This window comes from Tiliqua scincoides, chromosome 5 (genome assembly GCF_035046505.1).
Source record: "Tiliqua scincoides isolate rTilSci1 chromosome 5, rTilSci1.hap2, whole genome shotgun sequence".
NCBI classification, from domain to species: Eukaryota; Metazoa; Chordata; class Lepidosauria; order Squamata; family Scincidae; genus Tiliqua; species Tiliqua scincoides.
In genome coordinates, this window is record NC_089825.1 from 78,196,280 (window position 1) to 78,218,642 (window position 22,363).

Sequence of the window (22,363 nt, forward strand, 5' to 3'; positions counted from 1 at the left end):
AATGCAGAGTGTTTTCTTTGACCTCCTGTCTTACTAAGTTCATATAGGAACAGTGATTCATACTTTGCTGGAAAGCGGCATAAAGCTTTCAATGACTTAGGGCCCAATCCTGCCCAACTTTCCAGTGCTGATGCAGCTGCAACGCAGCCCAGAGGTAAGGGAATACACATTCCCATACCTTGAGGAAGAGGCCTCCATGACTGCCCCCCCCCCCGCAGAATGTAGCACATACCCTGTTGGCATCGCTGCATCAGTGCTGGAAAGTTGGATAGGATTGGGCCCTTAATCTCATTCTCACCATGTTAGTGATGACGTAGTTGCAGCAAAATTGCTGTCTAGAGAGCAAAATTGCTTGGTTTTGTAAGTAATTAATAGTTACCTGGTTCAGTGTCCCTATCCACAAGATACTGTGTTAGTTGCCAGAACAATAGTACTTGTGGTTGAGAGTTGAGAATGTGTTAAGTGTGACTGAAGCCATATTTCTAAAGAAGCCACAATTCTAAAGAGGCAGACACTTGCAAAATACTATCTATGACTGGTTAAAAGACTTGGAAAGGGATGAGGAAGTTATTTCATGTGGCTCAGTATGGTATAGAGATGGAACCCCTTCAGTGAATTTCTGTCCAGGACATGCCTTTCCCCACCCTACCTGCAGCAGGTTAAATTCATTCTCCAGAATGTGTGGTGCCTGTTATATTTTCTCTGCAATTGCCTGTTGTTGGGTAATCTGCTGCAGGGAGACCAGCTTGACTCAGTCTACACCAGCCAGTACTACCCTTTGTCCTCCAATGGTATAATTTAATTGTCAGGCCTGTATCATGGAAATTATCTTTTATTGTGTGGATTGAGTGCTTCTTTCAGTTCATCTGTCAAGGGGACTTGAGAATCTTTTGAGTATCTGCAGCATAACCAGGAATAATGTAACACACAATTTTTTAAGAAGTGAGAATACCCCAAGGTAGAAGCTCTGTGAAGTGGGCAAGAAGTCAAGTCCTGAAGAAACGTAAGTGAACTCCAGGGAAAATAAATTTGCACTGGATGCTGCTGACTGCTTCTGGGGAATATGGGGCACAATATTGTGCCTCAGTGATGTGGGATACAAGAAGAGGGCCACTCTTGTGAGGTACCTGATATGGCTGCCAGTCAGGAATTGGTGAGAACAACCACAAAATAAAGCCAGGTGTGCAGAAAGGAGTGTGGCTGGCATATGCATTTGTTTCAGGAACTCAGTGTTGGAGGACTGGAAGAAGCAAGTAAATTATTCATAGTGAAACAGACACATGCCAGTGTGGCTTTACTTTTACTAGAAGGGAGGGGGGTGGCAGCAACTGGCAGAGTGAGAGGAAATGATCACATGAATACATTCAATAAGAGAACAAAGGAAAAAATAGAACTGAAAATGAAGCCTGCTAGATAAATGAGGATTCCAGGGTATCCAAGTAATATTAGCAGTTTAGAGTTGAAATAAGGCAGAGAAATCTCTGCTCACACTGGAAAGTCACATCAATCAGTGACTTAGCAGGGATGCAGAATCTTAGCATCCTATCCCAGTTTCTGTCTGGCCTTTTATGACTTGCTTATAGCCTATCTGAATATTTGATCTGGCCTGCCTTTGGAAAAGTTCTGGCATCATTCCTGTGCAGGGGCCAAATATCTGCTGGCCTTAGTAGCCATGTAGTTGCTAGGACGTAGTTCATTCCTTTCAGCACAATTCTGTGCATGTTAGTTCAGAAATAAATTACTCTGTGTTTAGTTGGTCTTGTTCCTATGTAAATGTGCATAGGATTACAGCCTTAGTCTCTGACCTCATACTATGTCTCACTGTGAGGTCAGACACAATTTCCTGTTTCCATTTTCCACATTTGGAGCTGGAGAGATCTGCGACAGGGTGGCCTACCCCAACTCTGAGGAAAATCCCTCCGCCATCCCCAGCTGAGGTACTTTGTGTGTCTTCATTTCTTGGAATGAAAAGTCAGCCACAACCTTCCCCCTCCAACTTGAAAAGTACACATGGATCTTTCTTGTGCTTGCATTTTATCACCCCTATTTCAGAGCAGCTGCAAGGATTATCCTGCCCCTCCAGCTCCAAGGTGGGGAGAGAAGCTAGGACATCTCTTGTTACCCTCAGCAGGTAGAACACTTGCTGTGGCAAGCAAAAGTGTGAACCCCTGTTCCTGTAGCCATTTGAACGTCCTCTAGGAAGAATGCGCAGAACTTAAAAATAGCCATTGTTCTGATGCAGAGCATGTTGACTAGGTTGAACCTATTTACAGAAGCTGTGACTTTTTTCCCTCAAGAGTTACAGAAAAAATAGAGAGATTTTTTATTGAGCTAACGTTCAAAATGTAGGGAGCACAAATTTCCCAGTCTCATTTCCCTCTGGCATCCTCACCAGTTAAATGGAAACTAAAGTCCAAACAAGATGTGATATTAATCATGTAATTGACAAAAATTGTCTTTCTCCTGAGGCAAACGGCATCAAGGGGAGGCCATTTTTAAAGGGACAACTGAACCAGGGGTCTCAACATGGACTAAATCCTCATCTCTTCCCTCTGTTGCTATTTCCACTTGGAAAAACAAACATGGAGGGGTTGATACCATGATTGTTTTATTTAGTTTGGCCCTGAGTCCTTGCCTAAGCCCATTAACATGGTGAATTGGCTGTTGCTGGCAGTGAGAGAAAAATGCCTGGGAAAGAAGAGCAGAAACTTTTCCACTCCATTCTTTACCTGTGTGAGGCCATGTATGTTGCTGGGTGACTGAGATATCTGTTGCATCTGTTAACATCAGTCTTGTTAACCAGAGAAATCATAGGTCCCTTACTAATGTGTGCATGTAAATATCATGTGATTAGTCCCTCTTAGCCTGAAAGTTACTCTAGCATGATAACAAGATAGTGAGTTTTACATCTGGAAAATGAATAATCAGTTTTATGGATGTTTTGTTTCAGAACATTTAAATAATGAGCTTTCCTGTGGTTAGAGAGCAAAGGGGTGGGAGAGGTTGAAGGACACTTCAAACTTGATATGCGAAACATCTAAGCCAATCTGCTGTGTGTGTTGTGTTTTGTTTGCTATCTTGAGAAACTTTTTCTGCATTCTACAGAAGAGGTCATTGCTTCCAAGTTAGTAAGGATCTCAAGGGAACAGAGAGCCATTCTCACCCTTCTAGTGATAAGATAATGTGTTTGAGCTACAGAAAGGTAGAATTGGTGGAGCATGGTAGCTAAAACTGCGAGCTGGGAAGCCACCAGATCTGAATCTTGCCTGAACTCCCCAAAGCTTGTTCCAATTGCACGGAAGTTCCTAAGCACACTTTCTAACTGGAAAGGCGAGGTACACATTTTTAAAGTACTGTTCCACCAAAAGTACTAACAAGTAGTACTTAGCCTTTCAGTATTGTGTTCTGATGTGCTTCAAATACAGAGTTGTAAGGACTACTAAGAACGTAGGTTAGGTCACAATTCTTATCCCCAAGTGATGGTGGCTTGGAAAAGACCATCTAGTAACCTTATAGTCAAGGTACAATTCCGATCTGGTGGCTTTTCAGGTCTCTGAAGGCTACCTAAGGATTGCTCTGGGAATCCAGGGAAGGAACCAAGAGACAGGTGAAGGGGGAGGAAGGTGGGTGAAGCAACCCCCTCCCCACTGCTGAATTCTGAGGCCTCTGTTATAATGGCCAGCAACCTTCAATAAGTGAAGGGATAATCTTCATGAACAAATTGCCATCACCCCAACCTTCAATGAGTTAAGGGATACCAGCACAGAGGAGGAAGCATCAGATATTGGAGATGTTGATGATCCCTCGCTATCACCCAGCCCCATAGACCAAGTTAAGTTTCAGGTTCATAAAGTTCATATAGTATATGGCGGGGTGTCCAAACTTTTTTGCAGGCGGGCCACATCATCTCTCTGACACTGTGTGGGGGCGGGGCTGGGGGAGAGTTAATTGCATTTCAAATTGAAAAAATTTGCATAAATGAATACATTAGAGATGGGACTTATATGAATGAATGAAGGACTTGCAATAGCTCATGGCCTATAAAAGGCCTTGCACAAAGCAAGGCTGGCCTTTCCTTTGCTGCCGCTACTGCATCACAGACATGAAACAGCAAGCAGTGGAGGGAGCCCTCATCTCACAGCTCACATGAGAGATCGAACAGTTGGCTGTCACACCGAGAGCAGTTGCAACGGGCCAGCTTGGGCTCCAGCAAGTCTCTGGAGGGCCAGAGCTCATTGGAGACTGGGGGCCCCCAGTGGGCCAGATTGAGAGTCCTTGAGGGCCGCAAGTGGCCCCAGGGCTGGGGCTTTGGCATCTCTGGTATATGATGAAGAGAGTCCCATGGAACCTAACCCCATTTTTCCCATAGGCTCAATTATTCGGTATCTGCTAATTTGGGATCCACAAGGTTTTCTAGGAACCTAACCCTACTTGATAATGAGAACTGATTGTATTTATATTGTTGCTACCTCTGGATTAAAATTTTTTACATGAATTGTTTATATGGGCTGTTGTGCTCTACTTTGTTTAGCATTGTGTTTATCATAAGCAACCTTCATCAGTATTGGAGAGATTGGATATAAATTATTAAATAAAAATGAATATTCCAGAGGGGTAGCTATGTTGGTCTGCTGCAATGAAAAAATCTTGTGAACCCCATCAAATATATAGTAGTATAAGACTCTAGCCCACAAAATGTTGACCTTCAATATAGTTTTCCTATGTGGTTTGAGGATTTAACATCTGCATTGTGCACCTGGACCAGTAAACCAGCTCCAAAATGACTTGTCTTCCTGTTCTTTCTTCAGCAGGAACAAAAGTGCATGTTTGCCTAATGTCACTGATTCCAGTTAAGGTGCTGTTGAAGGACTCATGGTTTGACCTTTACCCCCAGCAGACAGTGCTGTCTCTGTGCCTCATTCTGCTGGTGTGCAGAGTGAGGCAGTAGGGATCTCCCATATGGCAGTGCCTTTCTTGTTCTTTATATGTAGTTCACAACTTTCATAATCATTTCAGTGTCTGAATGCAATTTTTTTTTTCCAATGTAGGCTTCACTTGCTTTTCTCCATTAGATGGAATGATTAACTCCAGTTCATTTAGCATACCCGGGCATGACCTGTTATTCCATCTATCTGTCTTTAGTCACGTTTATAGTAAAAAGTTAAGGGTAGCAACTGTTTCTCCTCATATGCTCTAGTCTTTGGAGGTATTTGTTTAATCCTTCCCTAGCTCAACTCCCCATATGACTGAAACAAAGAAACTGAAGCCAGATCTGAGAGCTTCTAAATGATGATGGAACCTAAAATTATTACTACCACATACCACTTCTGTAGTTCTTTTAGTCTATCAAGTGTGTCTGCTGCCCTTGCACCAGCTATGTGAAATAGGTTGTTAATTTTACCACTGAAGCACAGCCTCCCTGGCCCTCCAAAGGCCTTCTGAAGCAACCTTTAAACCCCACTTTGGTTTTCAACCAAAAACTGAGAGTGGGGTTTGAAGGCCTTCAGAGAACCACGGAGGCAGCGCATGGCCTCCCCTGAAGCCCCCAGATGGTGGGGGGTGGCACTTGGCCAGGAGGGGTGGCACAATATGATCCTGGTCCCGGGCAGCACAGGGCCCAGGATTGCCAGTGAGCTGGAGAACTGAGACTTGCTTGCTTGAAGTCACTCAAAAGGTGAGATCTGTCCAAGACCCTGCCTCTGGTTTCTGCTGTCAGCTAAAATGCTCTACAACTGAACAATCACGATTTGCATCTGTGTGTATGTATTATCCATAAAAAGCAGAATTTTCCTGTAGCAAAATACAGCATGGAAGCAATCTGGTAAGGCTTGGCAGCTACCTTTTTGAGTCTAACATCTATTCCTAACACTGTCTCTGAGATTCCTTTCTTCTTCCCACTTCCCCAATCTAATCAAAGGTTAGGCTGCAACACCCTACATTAAGATCTGTTCATTTGGTTTTCCCATGCCCATGGTGTTTGGGACAATAACTGGGTAAATCTCAGATCATTTTTGGATTGAGATATCAATATTTGGTCACTGATTTTACAGTGCTACTCAGGGCTTCCATACAGAATGTCCTGTAGATCTGGTCAGGGTTTGGTAGGCCTCTAACCGACAACATAGTACCCAAACCCTAATTTATGCAAATGAAATGTGAGAACTTGGAGGAACTGACACCTGCTGGGATTGACCCAGAGGCAACCATGCAGCATACTTCCTTTCCTCACCTCCACATGTCTTCCTAGATTATCTGATTTATCTAGATTATCTGTCAGCTGTTTTAAAATCTTAAGGCTGGTGCTGTATGAGGAATGCAACTTGTTCTGGTTTGAATGTTACACATTTGCTTCAATCATGGATGCGTGTGAAACTTTTGGCAGGGGTGGGAGAGGAAGTATTTATGGTATTAGAGCAGCAACACAATTAGAAGAGCAGTGTTTAAAAAAACCAAATCAGTAACTGTCTTGCCTGTCACCTTAAATGTGGAGACTGGCTTTTGCTGGCTGATGACTTCCTGCCCTGCCCTGCCCTGAGAATTGGCTACCCCAACCCATGCCAAGGCATTTTTGCTAGGTAAGACTACCCCCTAGGGTCAAGGAGACATAGCAAGCATGACTAAAGGGGTGAACTGTCACTAACATGACAGTTATCATAAAGTGTTTTTGTAACAAAAACAATTCTCTTTGTGTTTTGTTGAAGGGGAGGTAGTGTTGGTTTGTTGGCACTATAGTTCAGGGTTCATTTTGAACCAGGGCCTGTGCTTACTGGCCTTATCATATATTTGTATTGTTTATTGTGCTGAAGGGAGACAGCCTCACCCAGTCCCAAATAACTGATAGGAGCTGGGAAGCACCTGATTTGAACCAAGGAATTGGACTATAAACGTTTTAGATGATCCTGAAGGAGAAAGGGTACAACTCTGAAATGAGTGTGTAGTGGGACAGAAGAAGGCATACACTAGCTGTATGGTGGAACAGAGAGAGGGATACAGTTATTCCAATGTACAGACTCTGAGGAAAGAACAGGGAAGGGTGGTGTATTTCTGCACTGCATGTTCAAAGAAGGTATAGAATCCAACAAATGAGAAAAGTTGGCTCAGGCTCCTTTGCAAAATCAGAATTATCCAAAGCAGGCAACTATCAGGAAAGTGACTGGATAACAATAAGGGAAACTTGAAGAGAACATGTGGATTGCTGAGAACCTGAGATGATGTTTTGTTCATGTACTTCCTGACTTCTGCACAGCTGACTTCTGGATGCCTGTATTGCTGCTTGCACACAGGCACTGTATGTCGCTCACTGGTGCTTCTGCATAGGTGCAATGGCGCTAGGCCAGCAAGAACCAGCTGTACTGTCCTGTGACTGAAATCCTATGCATGCGTACTTGGGGGTAAGCTCCATTAAACACAGCGGAACTTACTTCTGAATAGACATGCATAGGTTTGTGCTGTATGCCCGTTTCAGCCTCTTAGTCACTCATAGATAAGTCGAAGGCAAGGTTGGAGCCAAAGTCCATACATTTCCTTTGATCTGTGGATAAGTTGAGTCCGTGGAGGCAATTCCAGCAGAGCCATGCCATTGAGAGGGCAATCTAGGTGCACTCTTGGACCAGTGCAAGTCTTGTGCACTTGTCTGGAGGTGTTGCTAAAGTGCACTGCAGGAGTTGGGAGGTCTAATCCAGCCCTTCTATGCCAGCTGAAGGATCAGTTCTCGTCGACCAAGTCAGGCTGGTGTGGGAGTCTGGGGAGGGTGGGGGAAGTTTGGAATGGGAGTGTTCTGTGGCAGGGAAGAACACAGGTAGTAGGCGAAGGACTTGGGTTGGATCCTAACTCCCCTTGCAGGTGACTTGGCCCTTACACCAGGCCACTTGGATCTGTGCCATCTCTTTAATTCCCCTTACTCAAAGTTGTGTTGCATGTGGTGATGACTTCTACCTTGAATGGCTTTGAAAGGGCATTGGTCAAATTTGTGAAGGACAGGTCTGTCAGTGACCACTAGTCATGATGGCTAATGAACTACCGCCAGATTCAGCTGCAGCATACCTGTGAATATCAGCAGGGTAGCAGTGGTGGGGTAGAGTTATACCTTTCTTCTCTGCTTGACGACTTTCCAGAAGCAGCTTGTGGGCCATTGTGGACTACGTGGACCTGTGGCCTGATCGAGAAGGGTTTTTGTCACATTTTTATGCACTTCGGTGGACCCTAACAAAGGCTAGCATGAAGAATAGATTGTACTCCTACTACAGATCTCTTGTCTTTGGTTGATATGACAAGGGCTGTGTGTACTATCTGCACCATTTCAGAAAATATTATGCCATGAAAAAGCTCGAATAATTACGTTTCTATCTTATTTGCAGAATTTTTTTTGCTTCGACTAGCCCAGAGAATAATTGAAAGCAGGGCTGGCAGCAGGGGAGCTGGGAAACTTATCAGACTTTTTAGGATGCCCAGTGTGACATGTGGCATCCCTTACACACTCAGCACACATTGTTGAACCACTTTCAGGGCAAGGAAACAGTGGAATAAGGGAGAGGATCAGACAGCAGCCAATAGTAGCAGCTACTAGTAGGCCAACCTTCTGCCCAACCAGTAGTTGTTAACTGTTGCTGCAGCCTCATCCTCTCCCTTACTCTACTGAAAATTAGAAACTTCGGGATTGGCAAGTGTGGAGAATGTATTTTCAGTTTGTCACAATTTTTGCAGTCAAGGATTGTAAAAGAATGTAGAATGGATGATGGTAGTTAGATCTGTAGAAGCGCTTGGACAGTAAGAAGAACTTGGACAGCAAAGGAAGCTCACACTGGCAGGAGTTCAAAGTCAAAGGGTTTAGATGGTGGTGGTGATTTTGCAGGTAGTTGATGGGTGTCTAACAAATTATGTGATCTATTTGAAAATTTCTGCTTTTGAGTATTCTGAAGATAGTGGTCAAAATGCAGTCAGATTACCAGATTGGTAGTAGTAAGCAGACTGTCACAATCCCATTTTGTGACAGTCTGATCTAGAATTTACTGTCACTGGCAGCACAAGCTGTTTGGTTTCTTAACTGTCAAGTCTTTCAGTTCATTGATTAACATGGAATAAGGGGGTGCTTGCAATGACTGTCTTGTTGAATTGTTTGCTTGACTACCAGTAATACATTTGCAAAATCTCTCCTCGGGAAGCAGTAGGAGCTCACTTTAAAAATGGAACATAGTTTTCTTGGAGTTGAATGTTCTCCCTCTCGTGTGATAGCTTTGCTCCAATGTTCAAGGTGGTTAGTCTTCTGAGTTTGCAGACTTCGAAATCTTTTGATTGCCTCATAAGTCTAAGAAATTCTGGAATCCGTACTTTAAGAAGTATTCTCCAGCTGGACAGCCAAAAATTCTTCAGTGAAATTCTGTGCAAAAAAAGTACTTAATTTATGTTTCATTATGCAATGTACTTCATTTAGTGATGGGTTTTAGAAATTGGCAATATTTTGCTTTATTTTTGAGGTTTGGAGTCGGAAAGGAGCCTCTGAGGCATGAGGTCAGGGGAGTGTATAGGTTCTGTGACAGAGGTGTTGACAGGAACATATCCTCATGTCCAGTCTGGCTGTAAACACTTTAAAAGGAAACTGCAAATGAGCTGTGCTTGTTCTCTGCAACAGTCAGTATTAGAAACATGTTTTTGTCTTGGAGACAGCCCAGATTATTAGTTAATAAGTGACAGTTAATTTGATTTGATAACACAGGCCAACACACATTTTGCTTTCTAAAATGCTACACCAATTCCTAGATATATTTGGGGTGCCGATTCCAAAAATGGCATCCATTTTGCCCTATCATGTCTAGTTTTGGAGACAGAGCATAGCCTCATTAGTGAATGGTTCAAGCAGCTTCCTCATGAGGAAGCCATGGTGTAGCCTTCCTCATGAGGAAGCTGCTTGAACCATTCACTAATGAGGCTATACTATATCTCCAAAACTAGACGTGATAGGGCAAAACGGATGCCATTTTTGGAATCAGCACCCCAAATTCATATCAAACCACCAAAAAATTTCTGACCCTCAATTTTGTAGGCCTGTGTAATTGAAACAGTCTTTTAACACTTCCCCTGTAATGCACCATTTTTTCAGATCTAAATTTCCAACCCCCACCCGATTCCTATAAAATAGTTTGTTCTTCTAGAGGCAACATATATAGAATAAATTATGTGGGCAATGTGGTTAGACACACCTCCCCCCACCTTGCTGCACCCTTGATCTGTTTCTGGTTCCTTATGACTCTTCCTTTAGAGAAAAAAAAATCAGGAAATCCAACCACAGATCTTCTGTATCTTATTTAATATGATTTGAATGCCTAGTTCTCCCTGAGGCAGAAATGAGTGCCTGGACTATCACTTGTATCTGCAATTGTGAGTGATTGAATGCTTCTACATAAAAATAAAATCTACCCATAGAAGACTTGGGAAGAAGAGCCTGGTTTTCTCCGTCAATAGATGTCAATAGGTAGAACTTCATGTGCGGGTGTGTGTTTCATTGTGTGAGCCTCCACCTGCAATCAAGAATGTTGTACTCCATGCACATGTTTACTGCCTCAATAAGAACTAGGCATCTGCTATCAGAATTTTGGGAAATAGTGCATGAGACTATTCCATGCTCCTGGAATATAGCTCAACCCTAGCTCACAGTTCCTTGATCCAATTTCTTTTAAAATTTTCAAGTGCCATCAAAGATCTGAGGCAACATCTCAGAACATCAGTAAAAAATGAGCCAGTGTTGCTTGTTCACCATTTCCAGAAAAAGTAGAAGGGTGGAGGAAATCTCAGCTGCCACTGTCATTCCTTCCCCTTCCCGTCCCCCCATCTGCCTGCTGCGTAGGGCCTGTTTTCTGCCCCTGACGGTTTCTGCCTAACAAATGGTGTTTCTTTTTTACAGCATAATGATCCGGGACTTGTTGTGGTGATGGTAAACTTAGTGGTAATTTTTAATTTTCAGACTGAATTTACTCCTTTTTTGTCATCAGAGCACCAAATATGTTAGGCTTACTTTTCTCTGTTGTAGCTTTCATCCTTTCTGCTTGGTCTTTTCATTTCCCTTTTTTTCCTTTCTGTTTCTTCATGCACTCTTTCGTGTCTGATCCTTGTTCATTGAGGGTTTAATGGTCAGAAGGGATGTTTGTGTTAGAACTGCCAAAATTTGTGGAAAATCACTTCAAATATCAAATTTCTAATATTGTCCCGAGTTGATTTCCCCCTCTTCCCTTCCCCCAAACACATGGTGGATGTTAGCAGTTGCTACAGCAATTTTCATAGTTAATTGAAAACTGAAAACTTTGACTGCCTTAGAAAGCAAAAGTACTGATTCATCCTTCATATTATGAGGGTGTTTGCCACAGTCATAAACTTGGCTGCAGTAGTCACAGCTCTTGAAGAAACCAAACCAAACCTCAAAATTGGGAGGGGGGTGGGTGGTATTTTTTAATAGCCTATCATGTCTTTGGTCCTTTTGCTCAAAACTGCAGTCACTGCTTCTTATACCATTGGGCATAAGATCCCTCTTTCCCCCCTCCTCCTGAAAGTGTGAGTGTATACATATATCAATATAAAAGTTGCATTAGAAAAAATTGCTACCAGGCATTGATGGTCAGTGTTTCTAGATTTGTATCTCCCAGCCTAGGTGCTAAATTCTAAACTCCATTGAAAATCTTTATAAGATTTGACTGGGAGCCAGATTAAACCTCCCCTTCCCACTTAAATTTGTCTGGGATTGGTATATCTTCATTCTGATGGCACTTAAAGTGCAAAAGAGCTTTTCAAGTATGTGTTTTCTACCTTCACAATAGTTGTGTGGGAGATCACAATTATTTCCATTTCACAGATAAGGGGCAGATGCAAGACCACACAAGTCCTTTGACAAAAGTGAGACTTGAACCCTGATCTCCAAATGAGATTCTGTTCAGTGGATTACAGTAGCTCTCAAAATGCTAGAGAACTGGAAACAGTTGATAGCTAGCTTCTTGAGACATGGGTTCTTAAAGAAATACTACTTGTGGTACAGACTGATTTTAATAATCCAGTCTCCTTATTTTGGCCCAATTCCAGCTTGGACATCTTTTGCCCCAAGGGTATAATGTATGTGTATTTGTGTGTTTAACAAAGAGAAAAATTGTTGACACCAGTCCCCCCAAGACTGATAATAAGGGAAGTAAACGTTCTGTTTTTTCACTCAAGGTATGCACCGGATAAGGTAAGTCACTCCTTTTTTCCAGTGGCCTTACATCACAACTCACAGCGCATGTTGTGATGTAAAAATAAACAACACCCAAAGGCTGTGGTAGTCAAAGTGCTCGTCTGCCCCATTTTGCTTTGTTTGGCTGGTTATGAGTGGATTAAAAATACGTACGGAATCTTCAGCATAGTTTGATTAGTTTCAAAGTCAGTTTTCTTCGCAACTAGTCCTTTTCACAGCTTACAAGTAAAGATTACTACAGCCAGAGTGGCAGAATCTAGGAAGCCGGTGCTGGGGCTGGCAGGGACTTGCAGCTTAGCCTTATGGAGGGAAAGAGTTCTAGTTTTTCGGTGACAATGTTTCAGTGTTTTGAAGTAGCTGCATGCAAACCTGGTCTTGCTGGGCTTTAATGCTTGTATTTTAATAATTGTGACATTTCTGATCATCAACCAATGTGGTTCAAGAATGCCTATTCAAGTTTCTCCATCTGGATCTGTCTTTTGTGGGCTGAGAGACTGTCTTCCCCATTCCCAAAATTCTTTTATCTTCTGGTGTGAGGGTGTATTAACTGACTTAAAATATTTGTGGTGCAAGCTTTAGGTAGCTGGGGATAAAACAAGGGCAGGTCTGACACCCAAGATGTGTCAACTTGTGGTTGTAAGCTGTGAGAATGGCTTGTGTTTGGTTCTCTGTAGCTTACTGGTCTCTGCACTCCAAGGCAAGATCTCTAACCAACCCAAACCCAATGTGTACAGCAAAACCTACCAAAAACTAATCCTTCTCACCCCTCACCTGATTGGTCTGCTTCTCTTGCAGGTAGGACAGATCCCATCCCTATTGTTGTCAAGTATGATGTCATGGGCATGGGACGGATGGAAATGGAGGTAAGTGAGCCTTCAAGAGTATGCTTTGTGCCAGGCAAGGTTGAACATGTGGGCACACATATGCTTGGATATTTGAGTTGTAGAGGTAATTTAGTCAGTAAAAATGCAGTACCTATGCAGACCTTCAGGAAATTTAATCCTTTTAGGATCTTGAAGATACTGGCAATAGGAAGATAGGCCTTTTTTTCTTGATTTTTAAAAAAGGGGCTGTGAAGGCTTCAGTCAAGAAAGTAGTACTATCAGTTAAAGCTTTAATTGCAAATTTAAAAATCGTGCCAGTTGGGCATCTTGCTACTCTAGTGGGTCAGAATAATTTTGTGCTCTTAAAGGTAGAAAACTGCATCACACCCATGCTGTTGCTCAGCTGTTGACTTCTGCAGTTGTGCCAAATTTAAACAGTCTTGCTAAATTTAAAATTGATCTCTGAAGAATTTCACATATTTTGCATTTTGTGCCCACTGGAAAGGTAGTAGTGGATTCTCTGCTTTGCAGATGGACCCAAACAATATAGCACAAATCCAGAAAATGGTATTTCCTGTGCTGTTCAAGATTAAATTTTGAAGTTTATTTTTAAAAGTTATATGCCTCCTTTTCCTCCAATTGCTGGGGTGCCCAAGGTTGTTCAGGAATAAAATTGCAACAGGAATTGAAATAAAAAACATCAATATAAAAAACTACTTTAAGCTAACAGTGGTAACAATAAAAATGTCTAACATGATGATTCTCAAACTTTTAAGCACTAGGAGCCACTTTTTAGAATGACGGTCTGTCAGGATCCACTTGAAGTAATGTCATTAACCTGGAAGTGATGTAATGGCCAGAACTGACATTAAGCAGAAAAATTTAACATTCTCCATATGACAAAATCAAGTAATTAAAAGTTTACAATAAGTATAAGTTTAATTTCTTTTTAAATAAAGAACATTCCTAACCCTCCCAAGCAGGCTGCTGATCTGTTTAAAAAAATTCTGCAAGCATTCTAAAGGCTGCAATACTATCCACACTTACCCCAGGAATAAGCCCCTTTGACTGTCATTGTTCAAAGCTTATACATAGTAGGCTTTGAACAATATGTCATAGTAAGCTTTAATATGTCTCCAAATGCAGACACATACCATGGTAGCATCAAGTCTATTACATTAAAAGAAATCACATGGGGGAGTTAACATGGCAGGCTGAACTTTCCAGCTTGGGAAAGTACCAGGAGACTTAAACCCAGCTGCTGTTGACAGCTTGCAGCTGAGGACTTCCCTGGATTAAAAGGGATAACAAGATTACCTACAACTCTTCGGAGTTTGCTCTTTTGGGGGGGAGGTATCTCTGGCGAAGTCTAGGGAACCCCTCTTTAGTTTGAGTGACAGAAGAGAAGGAGCGACATCTTACTCAGGTCTTCAGTGGTGAGACAAAGCCTGACCGTTCTCTCAGAATTTATTACTTTCGCTTTTGGCAAGTCTTGGAGAAAGATTTATAGAAGTTGTTTGGACATTCAAGATAAGACTGCCAGTTAAAGGAATTTCAGACAATTTTAATGAGTTGGAAGGAATGGAACGTGGGGAACATGAGCAAGCGTTGTGACAAAGAGATGTGTTTCAAAATCTTCTAATGGCCAAATGGCCTCCAAGTACTCTATTAGGATGTTTTCCTACTGATTAATGATTTTTTATTGACTTTAATTATTACAATATCTAGGATGTTTATATTTTACTTTTATGTGATATGTCATAGCTTATGAAACTCGAATTGAATGAACTTTAGAATGGAAGAACTTTATTTTAAAACCATAGAGTTTTTGAATTGTTCGAATTAGAAGTGATATCTGCTGGTGAAAACTGGAATGGAGAGCCAGTATTATGGAGTAAGCAAAAGAACAAACAAAACAGCCAAGATTACCAATACAGGCTCTGAAGAGAGAACTTAGTGTGGAATTTCTGGAACACCCATTTCAGCAGTTTCAGGTTAAAATTAAATTTAAAAATAGACTCAGTTGGACAAGAGCTTAAAGACCTGAAATTGGAATTGAGACAAGATATAGCTCAGCTGGAAGGATCTGTCAAACATATTAAACAAGAGACACAGGAGATCCAGAACAGAGTCAATATCATTGATTGTAGAATGAAAGTCCTGAGTTCAGAACAAGAGAAAACATTGGATATGATATCTCTGATGGAATAAGCAAATAAAGAAAAAATATTGAGATTAAGAGCCGGAGAAGCTGGAGAAGATTTGAGACAGCGAATGGTACAGGTCCTAGCTCGGTATTTACTAACAGATGAATAAATCATTGACTGAGAAGTTGACCAGGTTTATAGACAACAAAGAACCTACCAGCTGGATATGGTTCAAAAGGCAAGAGACTTTATGCAGAGATTTAAAGATGAACAGGCGGACTTAGGAGGACAAGAGGGAAAATTAGAAGATATACAGCAGGACCAATGTCAGGAGAAAGAGTTTTGATGGATAATGGATAAACTTACAATTTTTATTAAAGATAAGTCACTAAAAACTTTTATGGACAATTGGAAACCATTCATGGACTTCCTGTGTACCAAGGGGAAAATGGGCCAGATAACCTCTGGATTTGATGAGTAGATAGGGGAATTAATTTTCATGTTTTTCTCATTTTTCTTTTTGCGTGGAAAATGCATTTTTAATAAGTTTAGACTGTTTAAGATTTGATAATTAATTTTTTGTATGATTTTGTAGTAGAATAAAGAAATGTAGTTCGAGATAATGGGCCAAATAATATATGGATTTGATGAGTAGATAGCAGATTTAACTTTTATGTTTTTCTCATTCTTCTTTTTGTGTTGAATATGTATATTTTAACGTGTAGATTGTTTGAGATTTGATATCTAATCTTTTGCATGATTTTGTAGTAGAACAAAAAAATGTAGTTTGAGATTTCTGCACTTGCCACACAACTTGTAACATCTTTATTTTTTAGTTTTTTTTCTTTTGTATTTGTATTTAATAAAATAAAAACATAGAGAAAAAATAAGAAAAAAGTCTATTACATTAAAAATAAAATACACATTGAAATGAACAGGGACCCTCCTGAAACTGGCTTGCAACCCACCTGGTCTAACATATCTAGTCTAACATATCTTCATAAACAAAATAATTAAAAGAAAAAACCGGCAGAAATGTAGAGGAAACCTATAAGTACTAATTAAACGTGTTGAGTTACTGTATAACTTACAAATGATTAAAGGGTTAAAGCATCGTTATGGATAAAGGCTTACATATAGAGGCATTCTAGGGTAGAGAGATAACTAAAAGAAACCTCAGAGGGCTGTAAAAACACGAACTATTTGGAGAGAGTAGAATTGTCTTAAAACGTAAACTCTGTGTCATCTATTTATAATTGCTATTGGATTCAGGAAAAACCTAAGGGTATGTTTTTTCTCTGCCATTCTTAATTTAAGAATTCATTTATTTTCACTAGATATCAAAACTTATTGCCAACTAGTTTCAAAGGCTTAGTTCAATGGTTTTCAAACTGGGGCGTCGTAGCGCCCCAGCCTGAAGGCTCTAGACTCTTTCCCGTTAAGGGGCGGAGGCAAGGAGGAGGCAGCGATGCAGTCCCCAGGATCATGTCGCTTACGGGGCTGCAGGGACTGATGCATTCACCAGTCCCTGTAGCAGCCGTCCTGGGGTGTGGGGAGCCCCGTGAGTGTTTGCAGGGCTCCCCAGCTTGTTAGAAGTGAAAGTGGAGCGATTGCGCTCCACTTCCGCAAAACCGGAAGTGGAGTGCGATCGTTCCACTTTCACTTCTAATGAGCTGGGGAGCCTTGCAAATGGTCGCGCAGGGCTCCCTGTACCCCAGGGCAGCTGCTGCAGGGACTGGTGAATGCATCCCAGTCCCTGCAGCCCCCCTGAGTGACGCGATGCTTGGGATCGCGTTGCTGCCTTCCCCCCACCCCCGCAAGGACTTACAGCAATGCAAACTCTCCTAGAGAGTTTGAAAACCGCAGGCTTAGTTTAAAGCATTGGACAAATGCATGAAGATTGGGTCAGTTGCCTATTAGCTGTGGTAGGTAAGAATTCATCTGCGGAATCTAGAACAGCATATCTCTGATTTACCAGCAGCTAGGGAAAAACAAAATGCTACTGCTTTCATGTCTAGCTGGTGTGCTTTCTAGGGCATCTGACTAGCTAATGTTGGAGAGATTGCTATCTTAGGTAGACCTTTTGATCTGAACCAGCAAAGAAAGTTCTATGAAAAATTTCAGCATATTTTAATGTCAGTACTTAGCCCATTTCTTAACACATTTCAGAGTGATGGCAAATATTGAGTTCCATGGGTGCAAAGTGATCATTTTATGTCATAAAGCTATGCCCAACTGGCTTGGATCATAAATAACTAGTTTAACCATATTTTCCAACACCCAGTCCTAAATAGTGATTCTAGATTACAGGTATTACCATATCAGTATTGTTGCAAACAGATTTTTCTGCTTTGGTTGTTTAGCTTGATTATGCTGAAGATGCCACGGAACGGAGGCGGGTCTTGGAAGTGGAGAAGGAAGATACTGAAGAACTGAGACAGAAATACAAGGTATTCAAATTAACTTCTTCAGCAGCTACTGGTATTTTTGTCCAGTATGGCAATCTGCTCATATCTGTGCAGTCCCATTTGATCAAGTATAAGACACAGACTGTATAAACCAGAGAGTGACAGAACAGAGACCATGGCCTACCAGCAAACTGCTGTCCAGTCTCTAGTGAACCCCCATCCCCAGTGTCTGCTGGTCACCAGATTGTTGCAATGAATGCTGAACTAGCACCAGCATTCATCTGTTTCCTATTTTTGCCTATGAACATAAGTGCATACTCAGAATTGCTTACCAGAGATTGTTCCCTTAAACCTGCGGTTTTCAAACTCTCCGGGAGTTTGAAACATCAGTAAGTCCTTGCCAGGGAGGGAAAGGAGGCAGTGGGGGTAGGGGGAAGGCAGAGACGCGATCCCCAGGATCGCATCATTCAGGGGGGCTACAGGGACTGGGATGTACTCACCAGTCCCTGGAGCAGCCTTCCCGGGGTGCAGGGAGCCCTCTGCGAGCATCAGCAGGGTTCCCCAGGCTTCCAAAAGTGAAAGTGCAGCAATCGCTCTCCACTTCCCGTTTTGCGGAGGTGGAGCACAGTTGCTCCACTTTCACTTTTGAAGACATTGGGAACCCTGCAGACGCTTGCGCAAGGCTCCTTGCACCCCACATAGGCTTCTGCATGGACTGGTGAGTACATCCCAGTTCCTGCTGCCCCTGAGCGACGCAGTCCTGGGGATTGCATCGCTGCCTTCTCCCCTGTCCCCACCCCTTAAGGGAGCAAGGGTCCTCAGAGTTTGAATACCACTGCCTTAAATTGTTAAAATATCCTGAGCATGCACTGCTTTGTAAATTTATAATACGTCAGTGAACCACTGGACTTCGAGTAAAACAGAAGAGAAACAATGCAAAATATGAGCGGGTCTACTCCTGGGTTGTGTGTCCTTTTGTCTTGAACAGTTTGCTAGGCATTCCTCCTTTAGTCCCTGATCAGTCCTCACTTCAAAGGAAAACTTTTCCGAACCACAGTTCATTAACTTACCATTGCCACCTGTTCTCCTGTAACTCTTACTTGCTACTAATTTGTCACTCCAAGAACTCTTCCCCACCTTCTCTCACAGCCATAAATATAGATTGTAAGTTCCCGAAGCTTGTTTTGGATCACCTTTGTGCAGAGGCTAGCCTGCTGATGCAAGTGTTAAGAAGTAACAGCAGTAATGTTAAATAGGTTTATCCTGAAAGGAAGCTAGATGACCTTCACTGGCAGTTTTTTTGTGCATGTTAGCTTTTTTAGAAGGTTTGAAGTAGGCTTGACATCTCTTGCTGTTGCAGGATTATGTGGACAAAGAAAAAGCAATTGCCAAGGCCCTTGAAGACCTGCGAGCCAACTTTTACTGTGAACTCTGTGATAAGCAGTACCAGAAACATCAGGAGTTTGACAACCACATAAATTCCTATGACCACGCCCACAAACAGGTAAAGGGGCAGCCCGTCATTCATGTCTTGATCATCTCCTTGGTATGTTTGTGTAATTTGAAGTGCCTCTCCTTCATATTGCTTTACCTGCCTTATTCCCACCCATCCCTTGCCACTAGCAACAATGGCATCTTGGTGCTACTTGATCCAGTTGGTCTCATTTGCTGATAGTAACTGAACTCCAACATAAAATGAAAAGATTTGGTCCTGACTGGAAGGAGTTTAGTTGGTCTTAATGCATGCTTATTTTGTATTTGAATCTTGGATTGAGGGAGAGGGTAGCTAGAAAATAGGAGGGCGTTAGAATTTTGGAAGTTGCCACACTTATAAACTGTGTGTGTTGAAAAGACAAGCCAACCACACAAGTAAAGGTCTCTAAAAATGTTTCTGAAATCCTACAAAGCGGAAGGCAAATATGGTATTGGAAAGTTCTTGATTTCCACAAGACGGTTCTTTGGGCTGAATGGAAAGAGCTTGTTCTTGGGTTGATGAAGTCATTTTGGGCTTTCTGGCAACTGACTAAAACTGATTTGGTAGAGTGCTCTTCTTCTGCTGGCAGGTTTCTTTTTGTTTATTTGTTTTGACCCAACAGATGCAGATAAAGTTTTAAAGGAGAAATGTTGGGTCACAAGTCTTGTTTTCAAACAATATCCTCTGACTTGAAAATGCTTCTACCTATAATCAAATGTGAGAGGGTCAGTTGCTTCATGTTGAGTAGTCTGAACTCTGCGCACACTTTGAAGCACTCAAATCTTTATTTGACTCATGTTCTGTGGTCTGTATTGGTCTGTAAATAGGTTTCAGGACTGAGCTTTGACTTAAATTAAGCTGTGCATATATGGAGCAAGAGGGGAAAGGGAGTAGTGAGAATGGCTTGCCTAAAGCCACTCAGTGAGATTATGGCTGATTTTAAGTTTGAACTGGAGACTGCCAGTGCTAGTTACATGTAGGGAGAGCAGTGTGCAACATCAAAGCAAAGCTCTTCCCTGTTCACAGTGAAATTTAGGTTTGGATTCAAAGTATATTAATGTATTTAATGCATATGCATTCATTTTGCAGATTTTTGTGGAGTGCCTTCCCTAAGGAAGTCTACTTAAACCATAATTTGTATTACTTTCACCACATGATAAAAACTTGGCTCCTTTAGAGAACGATGCATCTGCTGTTAAATTTGTTGCTGACTTTTTGAATTTTTACAACTGTTGCTTTTGGTTATGGTTGGTTTATGGTTTTTTGTGATTTGAAATGTTAGTCTTAATTTTGCATTGGTTTTAACATTTGATAACCACCTTATGTCTCTGTTATGAGAGACAGAATATAATTATTTTAATAAGTATAATATATTCTGCCTCTTCTGGTGGCTGTTGCTGGTGTCTGCTTCTTTTTAGATTGTGAGCCCTTTTTGGTCAGGGAGCCATTTTGTTGAAAAGCTAAAAAGTTCTTTATACTATAATAGTATCAATATTCTTTATAACAATAGCATCAGCTGGGGTTCCATTCTTGGAACACTTTCCATTAATGAAACCTGCAGATAAGCAAATCTGCAGGTTGGAGCTTACCTGACCTCTGAATGTGATTGGAATTGCCTTCTGGTCACATTCAGAGGCTTTCTGAAGCCCAGTATGGTCTCTCTAGGTCTCAGAAAGTGGAGGTGTTGGAGAGGCACTTCTGGTTTTCGGAAAAACCAGAAGTACCCTCTTGACACCTCCAGGGCCTTTCTTAGGCACAGAGATACTGTGTGCGGCCATCCCAGACCTCAGAAAGCCCCCTGGATATGACAGGAGGGTGCTACTTGTTGTGTCCAGGAGCTCAGGTCGGCTGTCCACTGCAGGTTTGGTAACTGCAGTGAAATAAATTGGTGCTGAACCCATAGCGTGGACTTGTACTGACCTTTTCAGTTCTGGTAGGATCTGTGTTCTGTTCTCCACATTTTGGAAGGTGATTGAGATTGAAGAGGATTTGGAAAAAGTTAGAAGAAATAATGCACTTTTAATAACACGTGCACTGGTACTGGAGGGTACCCGCCCCCTGGCACGCCCCCCTCCCCGGAATGCCTCCCCCATGCCCACAGCCACACCCCCGCCTCCCATTCCACAGCCTGACAGTCCAGGAGACCACCGAGCTGCGGAACCCAGGTGACCACTGCGCGCTAGCCCAGCTCCGGACGGCCCTGGGCTAGCTCCAGCGGGAGCTCAGCAGTGAGCCCCACAAATGTGCCTTACGGCACGTTTGCAACTATGGTCCACAGCACGGAGCCATGCCATGGACCACAGGATTGGGCTCTAGGATATGCCTGCTTCATCACACCCATCTGGTTGGGGTCTCTGAGCGAATTAGAGCACCCCTTCATCTAGTATCTTAAGTATTTGGTCTTGGGGTGCGTCTTCCTTCTGCTTGCCTTCACTTATCCAGGTCCTTCCTAATCCTCTGCTGCCCCTTTTAGATTTTTTTTAAGAAAATGACAACCTAATTAAAAGTTGTTTAAGCTATTTGTGCTTTCTTTGTGCTCCAACCACACTCCTTCCAATTCAGTTATGCCCCATGTTAAGCTTTTATCCTATTTTTCCTAGTCCTCCATGTTACCTGCACCAACTCCTTTCCAGTCCAGTTGATCTTTCCCGTAACATAATGTCCTCAGCCCCACAATCTTAACATCCTCCTTTTGAATGACTGTCTACCTTATGACTTTGCCATTGAGAAACTCCAGAGGAGGACAGGTAAGGATAGAACAAAAACAATGATTTTCCCTCTAGAGGCAGGGATTGAACTGTGGAAAGGGCATCCTCAACTACTCTGTGCTAGCTGTCGAGAAGAATTTGAAATCTCCTTACTTGGGAGTTTTAAAATTGTGTGTGTGGGTTGGGCAGGTACAGAGGGATTCTGTTAGATAGGACAGTCTTGCATTGAGGTCTACAGGTAGACCACAGCCGCGATACAAGGACATCTGCAAGAGGGATCTGAAGGCGTTAGGAGTGGACCTCAACAAGTGGGAAACCCTGGCCTCTGAGCGGCCCGCTTGGAGGCAGGCTGTGCAGCATGGCCTTTCCCAGTTTGAAGAGACACTTGGCCAACAGACTGAGGCAAAGAGCCAAAGAAGGAAGGCCCATAGCCAGGGAGACAGACCAGGGACAGACTGCACTTGCTCCCAGTGTGGAAGGGATTGTCACTCCCGAATTGGCCTTTTCAGCCACACTAGACGCTGTTCCAGAACCACCATTCAGAGCGCGATACCATAGTCTTTCGAGACTGAAGGTTGCCAACAACAATAG

The 22,363-nt window shown here is 42.3% G+C and overlaps 1 protein-coding gene across 7 annotated transcripts in view; it reads left to right on the plus strand.

The window, feature by feature from the left end:
* Nucleotides 1–22,363, plus strand: part of GPATCH8 (G-patch domain containing 8) — a 100,808-nt gene that overhangs the window by 51,219 nt on the left and 27,226 nt on the right. For 3 of the 7 annotated variants that reach the window (XM_066628170.1, XM_066628168.1, XM_066628172.1), the window contains 4 exons: nucleotides 10,898–10,939; nucleotides 12,193–13,074; nucleotides 17,546–17,632; nucleotides 18,951–19,094. In XM_066628170.1, coding sequence (XP_066484267.1) covers nucleotides 13,048–13,074; nucleotides 17,546–17,632; nucleotides 18,951–19,094 — 258 coding nt within the window. In that variant the 5' untranslated portion in view covers nucleotides 10,898–10,939; nucleotides 12,193–13,047. Of the gene's footprint in view, nucleotides 1–10,897; nucleotides 10,940–12,120; nucleotides 13,075–17,545; nucleotides 17,633–18,950; nucleotides 19,095–22,363 lie in introns of all 7 variants that reach the window. The other 4 variants (XM_066628174.1, XM_066628173.1, XM_066628167.1 and 1 more) reach the window with 4 other exon arrangements.